This window comes from Papio anubis, chromosome 14, assembly GCF_008728515.1.
Source record: "Papio anubis isolate 15944 chromosome 14, Panubis1.0, whole genome shotgun sequence".
Taxonomy (NCBI): domain Eukaryota; kingdom Metazoa; phylum Chordata; class Mammalia; order Primates; family Cercopithecidae; genus Papio; species Papio anubis.
In genome coordinates this window covers 92,831,271-92,841,124 of record NC_044989.1, presented here as the reverse complement: position 1 = coordinate 92,841,124, position 9,854 = coordinate 92,831,271, and the positions used below count along the sequence as shown (strand labels likewise).

Below are 9,854 nucleotides of genomic sequence, written 5' to 3'. Positions count from 1 at the left end.
CCAAATGACATGAATCAAAATGTCTGGACAGTGGCATGCAAGAATTAGTATTTTTAAAGCTCCCCAGATGATTATAATGTGTAGCCCTGTTGAAAACTACTGCTCTAGACAAAACCATGGAGAAAGACGAAGGAATTCTCAGCTAACGGCCTTTATCTTCTCATATGGTTGATCTACTAGGAATGGAAGGCATCAAGTAAACTGGGAGTTGAAGAAACTCAGGTGCTAAGAAACAAGACAGATGCAGTCACCATAGAACCCATTAGTCGTGAGCCAAGTGAGAAAGGTGAAGTCTTTCTTTAAAGTTCAGTGGCTCAAAAGAGCAAAAGCAGTGGTGAAGGTAAATGTACAAGCAGAGATGGAGTCTCATCTGACCAGGGAGCCCAGGATGACTTATGAGGTTAACTGGGTGAGACAACTAATAGTCTCCAGAGTGGGCAGTTCTATAGGAGATGTAGAGGATGTTAAGCTGTCCTAATGAGGTGGGGTTACCTCGAGACTAAACAGACCAAGTACAATGTAACAAAGTCCAAGCCTGTTGATGACAAGGTCCAGAGTATGGCTGAAGCAATGTGGGATGGAGCAGGTGGTCTGGGAAGCCCATACTGGGGGAGAAAAGGAGGCAGGGTAGGGTAGTACAAGTGGGCCAAGACAGGTAAATGTCATGACTAAATGGCAGTGAAAAATGGAGGTGGGGGAAATACAGATTCAAAGAGTCAACAGTGTGTCATTTCCAAGTTATGACTGGCACTGACTTCCGGCTCCCAACTTTCCATTTCCAGTTTTGACTAACGTAGGAAAAGTACTATCTACACAGTATTTTCGGGGTGAAAAAACTACCACATTTAAGTAGGGCAAAGGTAGAAAAAGTGACAGAGGTAACATCAGCGGTAATTGCCCACTACAGAAATGGGGAGTACACAGTGTAAAGACGTAGTAAGCAGAAAACTAGAAAATCAGGAGTGGCACCGAGTAGCTAAAGATCCCATAAGGATATGGACAAGACTCGGAAGTAGCACATGCCCAGAGGCAGGGATGCCTAGAGCAGAGACAGAAGAAGGGCATGACTGTGTCAGGGTGCTGTACATAAGTAATGAGAAAGAATCAACACTGGAAGGGCCAGGTCCACCAGGAACATGGCACAAGAATAGGTTCAAACAGGCAGAACTAGGCCAGTCACAATCCAGATGCTTAACCAGGTACATTCCAACAGGTTGGGGGTAGTATGTCCCTCAAGAAACCTACCTTGCCTCAAAGAGTCTCAACTCTTGGAGCCTCAATTAGGGGCGGACACTAGGAAGCTTCAGCAAACTGCAGCCCAGATGGGACTGAGCTCCAAGAACCATTTCAGTCCTTGACTACTACATTCACAGAATGAAAACAAAGTTGGAAGTAATAGGCATAATAGCCCCACTAAAATGGGGGGGAGGGTGGGGGTGCTTCATGTGGAAACAACTTTCCTATATTAACATGGAGTTGAGACATGAAATTAATCTTTGTAGGAATGAGCAAGGGTGGTATTCTAGAAACACTCCTTGCAAATCAAAGGAACCAGGTACTCACTCCTGATTTTTAGATACAGGCAGGATTTATCACTAAGCTCTGTTCAGGAGGGTTTCTCCTTCACGTGTGTATTCCATAATGACACATAAAAGATGTTTTTGCCAATAAAAACTTATACACTGGCTGGGCACAGTGGTTCACGCCTGTACTCCCAGCACTTTCGGAGGCCGAGGCCAGTGGATCACCTGAGGTCAGGAGTTCGAGACCAGCCTGACCAACATGGTGAAATCCCATCTCTACTAAAAATACAAAAGTTAGCCAGGCATGGTGGCACATGCCTGTAGTCCCAGCTACTTGGCAGACTGAGGCAGGAGAATTGCCTGAACCAAGGAGGTGGAGGTTGCAGTGAGCCGAGATTGTGCCATTACACTCCAGCCTGGGCAACAAGAGTGAAATTCGGTCTCAAAAAAAAAAAAGAAAAGAAAAAACTTATACTCTGTACTTGGAACACACTGTTTTGTTTTGGGTTGAGACAGGGTCTCGCTCTGTCATCCAGGCTGGAGTGCAGTGGTGAGATCACGGCTCACTGCAATCTTAACCTCCTGGGCTCAGGTGATCCTCCTGCCTCAGCCTCTGGTTTACAAATTAGCTGGGCTCACAGGTATGTGCCACCACGGCCAACTACTTTGTGAGTTATCTGTAAAGACTGGGTCTCCCTATGTTGCCCTGGTGGGTCTCCAACTCCTGGGCTCAAGTGGTCCTCCCACCTCAACCTCCTAAAGTGCTGGGATTATAGGCATGAGCAGGGCCAAGGAATACAATGTTACTCTTGGAAGTTCAAAGGTCTTACATACAGCACCCTTACCTCAGTTATGTTTACACAGCCCCTTGCTTTCCAACAAGTTCAGTAAAAGAACCCATAATGGTCCCACAGCCAAGTCTGCTTTGTGGTGTACCAAAGAAGGGGCACAAGTTACATAATACATCTTCTCAAAAACACTAGTAAGTCAGTTTTGAAAATGCAGATCTCTTGATGCAGTAAATTGCATAAAAAACATGATACTTCCCCTTATGAGAAAAATAAAAGGTTCAAAGATGTTTATTTTATTTTAAAAATAAAATTGATTCATAAAGTGCAAGAAGTCGTTTCTTTCCAGTAGTCTATATGCATCTTCAACAAGCTGTTAGAAACAGAAAAGAAAAAAGAATTAGAAATACACAATCTGTAACTTCAAACTGTACTGTGGTATTAAACCATGAACCATAAGATCTGGTGTTATGACTAGAAAACTGAGGTCCTGAAAATTTATGATACACAGCTCTTCTGAAAATGCTAAGGCTGGATGCAAGGTTCCTGACTTCCAGGCCACTGCTCTTTCCACTTTAGCAGGCTGCCAAAAACCTAAGAATTCAGTTTGGAGTTTACAATCGCCAAGGCGAAGATGTGCTACCAAGGATGTTAAAATCACCTCCCCGGTTCCTTTTTTCTTTTGTTCTTTCCAGTATTTTCTACAATGTTGTCAGGATGAGCGACATAGCACCGGTAAGACATTCTCATTAAACAGTCAGTGAACTAAACTAAGACACCAAAGAGCAAGTTACTAGGGAACACAAAACTTCCACCTTCTGGTGTCTGTGGGAGTAAGTCCTATCTTCTGCGACCTAGCCAGAGTTGATCCTAAGCTATTCGCCCGACCCCAAAGTCTCCCTTTGTAATGTCACTATGTGTACTGCTCACCAACACTCCAGGACGAGCCGGCCATGGCAGGCGGGGACTGTGTGACAAGCCTGGCTCTGGCCACCGCCGGACCGGAGCTCCGGTGCGGACAGGGTAAGGTGGCCATGCGGTGGATCGAATAGGGCGGAAGGCGCGGAGTCTCAGGCCAGGTCCAGCTTCTTCTGCGTCGCCGCCAGCTTGTCCTGCAGCCTCCGTTTCCTCCAGTCCAAGTAGCGCCTCCGCAGTCGGTTCGCCTGCCAGCCCAAGAGTACTCCAGAGGCGAAGGCTACTAGCACTGACAACTGCAGCGTCCTCTCCGACACCTCCGCCATGGCGATCGCCGGCGTGCTGCGCGGTCTACGGCTCGGCGGCGGGGTCAAACGGCGCCGCGCGTTCAAGTGTGGCGCGCAGCGCAAAAATGAGGCCAAGGCGGCGGGGCACGCCCCGCGCAGACGGCAAGGCGTTGGTCTTCTTAAAACTCACTAATAGTCCCCTCTGCCTCGCCTTCAACTGAAGACTTTCCCAGCCTTTGGACGACCCCACCTTCCCTTTTCCTGAACCCTCACAACATTTCTTGTTGAGGCCTTACAACATTAGTTAACATTGGGGGGGTATCTTGCTAACCCGACTGTAAGCTCTTCACCGCTCTGTTTTCTCTCAGCAATAGAATGGGAGTGACTTGTGTTAACTTTAAATTTTCTGGTAACCTGTTTTTTAACAAATAAAAACAAAAACATGGAATTGTTTTTAATAATGTATTTACGTATCCCAACGTATACAGGATGTTATCATTTCAACGTGTAACTCGTCTTTAAATTATTAAGGAGCTGCTTTGTTTTTTTCCTACCAAGTCTTTGAAAACTGGCCTGTATTTTACAGGGAATAGCGCATCTCAATTTGAACACTGAATTTTCAATGGAGATACTTATCAGTGTCTAGATTTCACAAAATGTACAGTTGAAAAAGTAGATTCATATACCCGAGCTGTTCTAAAAACACAAACATTTTTCCAATAACCGAATGGAGTACCAATTTTTAGATTAAATTTAAATTCATTAAAATGTTTTAAAAATTAGAAACTCAGTTCTTCAGTCACACTCACTATATATGGAAACAGTGGCTACCATATTGGACAACCCACGTCTGGGGGCCATGCTGTACCAGAACTAACATGGGGTCAAAATTGTTGGAATAGGAAACAAACGCATTTCTAATGATGAAAGTCATTTTAACACCTCCCCACCATGACTTCCACCTCCTGGTATTCAGGCCTTTGTGTAATCCCCTCCCCTTGAGTGTGGGTGTGACCTGTGACTTGCTTTTAACTAATATAATAAAGCAAAGGGGATGAGGATGTCACTCCTGTGATTACCACATATATTAATCTGTTCTCACAATGCTAATAAAGACATACATGAGACTGAGTAATTTATAAAGGAAAGAAGTTTAATTGACTCACAGTTCCACATGGCTAGGGAGGCCTCACAATCACAGCAGAAGGCAAAGGAGGAGCAAAGACACATCTCACACGGCAGCAGGCAGGAGAGCCTGTGCAGGGGAACTTCCCTTTATAAAACCATCAGATCTCCTGAGACATATTCACTGTCACGAGAACAGCATGGGAAAGACCCCCCCTCATGATTCAGTTACCTCCCACTGGGTCTCTCTCATGACATGTGGGAATTATGGGAGCTACAATTCAAGATTTGGGTGGGGACACAGCCAAACCATATCACTGTGTATATAAAATTTTTTAGCTAGTTAAAGACTCTCCTGTGGCTTGATGAAGTGGACATGCTGAAGAAGCTCACAGAACAAAGAGCTGCAGTGGCCTCTAGGAAAAACCTCCAGCCAACAGCCAGCAAAAAGCTGGAACCCTCAGTCCTAAAACCACAAGGAAATGAACTTTGCCCACAACCTGAATGAGCTTGGAAGCAGATTCTTCCCCATTTGAGCCTCCAGATGAAAACACAGCCTTACACATTCATTGCAGTCTTGTGAGATTATAACAGAGGACCTAGCTTAATTGTGCTTGGATTCCTGATCCATGGAAAATGTGAGATAATAAATACATATTGTTTTAAGTGACTACATTTGTGGTAATCTGTTACACAGTGTAATATATGGGAAAAAACAGAGTGTTTTTCCCGCTTTAATTCTCAATACAGACCACCTCTGGTCACTAAACAATACATTCAATACTCTGACACCAGAGTTGGGGTGAAGAAGACTTTTTTCCTATACGCCAATGAATTCTGCAGCAGACAACAGCTGGGTGTCCTCTAATTCAATTTAATTTTGACACTTACCTACCTGGATACAGCATCAGGTCCCATAGGTTGAGGGCTCAGTCCCACAAGACTTCTTCCTACTTCCAATGCCAGTCACAAAGAATAGGTTGTCACCTATGCCTCTGAAGAACTGGCTATAAATCAGGAATTCCAGCAACCCCCTCCTTAGGTTTGATTAATTTTCTAAAGAGGCTTACAGAACTCAGAAAAACAGTTTACTTACTTTTACCCACTTATAATAAAGGATATTACAAAGGATATATTTAAACAGCCAGGTGGAAGAGATGGATAGCGTAAGGCGTATAGGAAAGGGCATGGAGCTTCCATACCCTGTTTAGGACCACCATCCTCCAGGAACTTCCACATGTTTAGCTATCCAAAAGCTCAATCAAACCCAATCCTTTTGGGGTTTTAAGGAAGCTTCATTACATAGGCATGACTGATTACATCATTGGCCATTGGCGATCAAATTAACCTTCAGGCCCTTTCTGCTCCCTGGAAACTGGGGAGTAGGGCTGAAAGTCTAATCATGCCCTAGTCTTTCCAGTGGCCAGTCCCTGTCCTAGGGACCTCCAGTCATCTCAATAGCATACAAAAGGCATTCTTATCAATCACTTGAGATTCCAAGGATTTTAGGAGCTGGTATGCCAGGAATCAGGAATGAAGACCATATATATGTGTGTGTGTGTGTGTGTGTGTATATATATGTGTGTAGATATATATGTGTATATATACGTATATATACACATATATACGTATATATACACACACACATATATATATTCACAATATCACAGACAGTAATATAAAATGAATAAAGCCCTGAAAGGAAGGTCAGCAAGTGGAACCTGAACTCAGCCTCTCTGTAGAGATCAGCAAATGGACTTTCACACTTGAGGCAAAAGGTATCTTAGGAGGGAGATGATAAGGACAGTGTTGGGTCCAATGTGAATTCACATCTGCCACACTTAATGTTCATTTACTCAACAAATATTTATTGAATGCTGCAGTGGGCATTGGGAATGTAAAGGCGAATACAACACAAGGTCGGCCCTTAGCTTAGCACAAAGTAGAATAAGTAGAAAAAAAAATTATGACACAGTGTGATGAGTTGGAATATGTGTGTAAGTATGTTGCTTAGACTTATAAAAAGAAGAAAAAATCCTCATCATTGTAGTTTGGGAAAGCAAAACAGAACAAAACCCTCAGAGACATTCTTTCTCTTAAAATCCATCCAATCTCTCAGCCAATCCTGTTGGTTCTATTTTTAAAACATAGCCAGAATGAAATTGCTTCTTACCACTCTACTGCTACCAACAGATCCAAGCTGCCATCACCTCTTTTCTGATTGCAATAGCCCTATCAGATTTCCATGCTTCTATATCTGTCCACCACATTCTCTTCTTAATACAGCAGCCAGAATGGGCCTTTGAAATCAGAAAAAGTTGAATCATGCCACTTGTGAAAGTTGATCATACCATTTGGGTCATTCTTGTCATACTCAATTAAAATAGATTTGAGAAGGCAGAGGGAAAGGCACTCAGGACACAAAACATTGCTCCAAGAATGTAATTCTCTGCAAGCCTGGCTGCTGAAAGTACCTGCTGTAACCTGAAACCAGTCTTATCTATAGCTACTGAAACAATCTCCTGGAGCTCTGAGAATAGTTTAACCCATTGCTGTCACTTACCAATCAAAACTTGTCAGTTCCTCAAAACCTTACTAGGACCAAAGAACTTTCTGAAAGCAAAACATAACATTTCTCTTTTTACAATGAAACCTCCAAGCTTCTCTTTGTTCTGCAGACATACCAAAGACCACCCAGACTGTATGTATGTCCCAAGTTGCAATTCTGTCTTTCCAAATAAAATTTCCAAATTTCAGAGATTTGTCTCCATGTTTTGACTTTGACACACTCTTCTGCTAGAACTCTGCAGTGGCCAAAGCCCCTATGGTGGTCCCAAGTGTTCTGCAAGCCCGTTTCCCTTCGACCCCTGAAGCTGTCACTGGCTTGCTCACTGTGTCTTGGGCTTACCAGGCAAGGTTCTACATAATAGCATTTGCATATGTGGTCCCCCTACGTGGCATACTGTTCCCCAGATCCTTGAGTGGGTAACTTCCTCAACTCCTTTAAGTTTGTGCCAACTGTCACCTACTCAACTATTTAAAAATCACAGGCTCAACCATCTCCCACTCAGGCACTCCTGATCCCCATGACCCTGTTCCGTTCCCCTCCAGAACTTGCTGTCTTCAACATTTATCATACTCAACTGTTTACTGTCTGTTTCCTGTGCTAGAATGTAAGCTGCTCCAGGGCAGGGATTTTTGTCTCCATTGTGTACTGGTGAATCCCAAGTGCCTAGAACAAGGACTGGCATATAACAGACACTCAGTAAATATTTGGTGTTGATGACAGTGGAGAGTGGTCAGGGATGGCTTCTGAGTGGATGGCTAAACTGTATCTTGAAAGATACCTCACAAACTGAGAAGAGACTAAATTTCTCTGTGTCTCACTTGACTCATTTGTAAAATAAGGAGTTTAGTGTTACTCAACAGCTCTAAGACATTTTAAAGGGCCACTTTTGGCAGCCTGAAGTTGCATACTTGGGCCACTGGTGTTACTGCAAATTTGAACCTCACTTGGAATTCTGGTCTCATCCCTAAGATGTCTTTAGACTAAAAATAGGCTAGATCATGTACACCAGAGTCTGGAATATGGGAAAGCCTTAGACACATAGAACTGGAAGAGAATATAGATATATTTTTGTTGAAGCAGAAGGAAACTCTGGCCACTGGGGAGAATACAGCTGCTGGGGAGAAGGCAGGGACATAAACTTTAAAATCCCTCTTAAAGAGCCACTGTGTCCCCAGCTTACCACTTTGTGTTTTACCCCTGAGTGAATTGTTTCAATGGAGCATTTTAGTGAACTTCACAATGGTAAAGCAGCTTTGAGGTAATGCTTAAATTTGGATTAACAGGCTGAATAGTTAAGCATAGTAAGTTAATTGATTGCAAGAGTGCCTTTTGAAAGATGCATTAGCTGCTACTGTTGAGTTTGCTGTTTGAAGGGCTTGCCAAGGGGAAAGACTTCACCATTTATAGTGTTAGATCTTTATTGCTTGTAAATAAGTTCATTTAAAGTATATAAAAGAAATCAGTTTCCTAGACCCTAAACAACAAAATGATTACTTTATACCTTAAATTTAGCCCCATAAAAGGTATAGCCTTGCCATGACTAAAATGGAACACTCACCTCAATAAATCTTTGAGCTCTGGCCCTAAAGACTCTTGCTGGGCCTGTTCCACCCGAGACACAAGCAGACAACCCAGTGTCCTGGGAGTCAAATCACCAGGTCCTTTGTCTCCCATTCTCTTCCTCCGAGCTGTTGGGAATGGGAAGGGAAACCCCTGTAGGGTTGGGTGATGTGCTCAAGTTCTTCACCTGCCCTGACCAGTACCAGCAGACACACACCCCACGAGGCTGAGACTTAGAGGAGGTAGGCAGGAATACCAAGTAGACGGGCTGGGTGTGTGATTCCAAATGTGGATCATTTTCTCCCAGTGCAGGGCAAGAACACAAGGAGTTCCATAAGGCAAGGCTGAGCCTCGAGCTTTGATCCTTCTTTTTCACAGGAACAGGCACTTCAAGTCTGCCTCTCCATTCTGTAATTCTGAAGACACACTGTACAACAGCCTTCTATAACCCTTTCAGGAGGAACAGGAAAATCCTTCTGAGTAACACACCAGCCAGTCTCATAATGATTTCCAAGGTTAAGTTTTCATCTATAATTCACGATTATTCCAACAAGTATTTCCTCAATGCATACTGCGTGCCAGATATTCCATGCTGAGCCAGTCTCAAGGATCTTACTCTCTAGGAGAGAGATTGACAACAATCAAATACTCACACAAATAAACACAGCGGTACAAACACTGATGAGTGCTCTGATAGAAAAGTACTGTGTGCCATCTCTGTGTAACATGGGGGTGCACAGAGGAACCTAACTGAGACTGGGAGGGTGGAAATGGTCAGAGGAGGCCTCCTATACCTAAGACCTTAAGTGAGAAACAGGAGTAGAAATGAGAGGGAAGGGATTTTGTGGGCTGAGAGAATGCATTTGTAAACATTCTGGGGCTGCAAAAAGCTGAATCAGGCTGGGTGCAGTGGCTTACACTGGTAATCTCAGCACTTTGAGTCGCCAGGGCGGGAAAACCACTTGCCTCCAGGAGTTTGAAGCCAGGCTGGACAACATAGCGAGACCCTGTCTCTACAAAAAATAAAAAAATTTAGCCGGGTGTGGTGGTGCGTGTCTGTATTCCTAGCTACGTGAGAGGCTGAGGT

General features: G+C 43.7%; 1 protein-coding gene across 1 annotated transcript; it reads right to left on the bottom strand.

Annotated features, from left to right (window-relative positions):
- Nucleotides 1-2,584: 2,584 nt before the first annotated feature.
- Nucleotides 2,585-9,812, bottom strand: MTLN (mitoregulin). The gene is given in 4 exon segments (XM_031655374.1): nucleotides 2,585-2,684; nucleotides 3,242-3,675; nucleotides 3,678-3,927; nucleotides 8,766-9,812. Coding segments are annotated over 2 exon segments (441 nt in total). The 5' UTR covers nucleotides 3,825-3,927; nucleotides 8,766-9,812; the 3' UTR covers nucleotides 2,585-2,684; nucleotides 3,242-3,381.
- Between the last annotated feature and the right edge of the window lie 42 nt (nucleotides 9,813-9,854).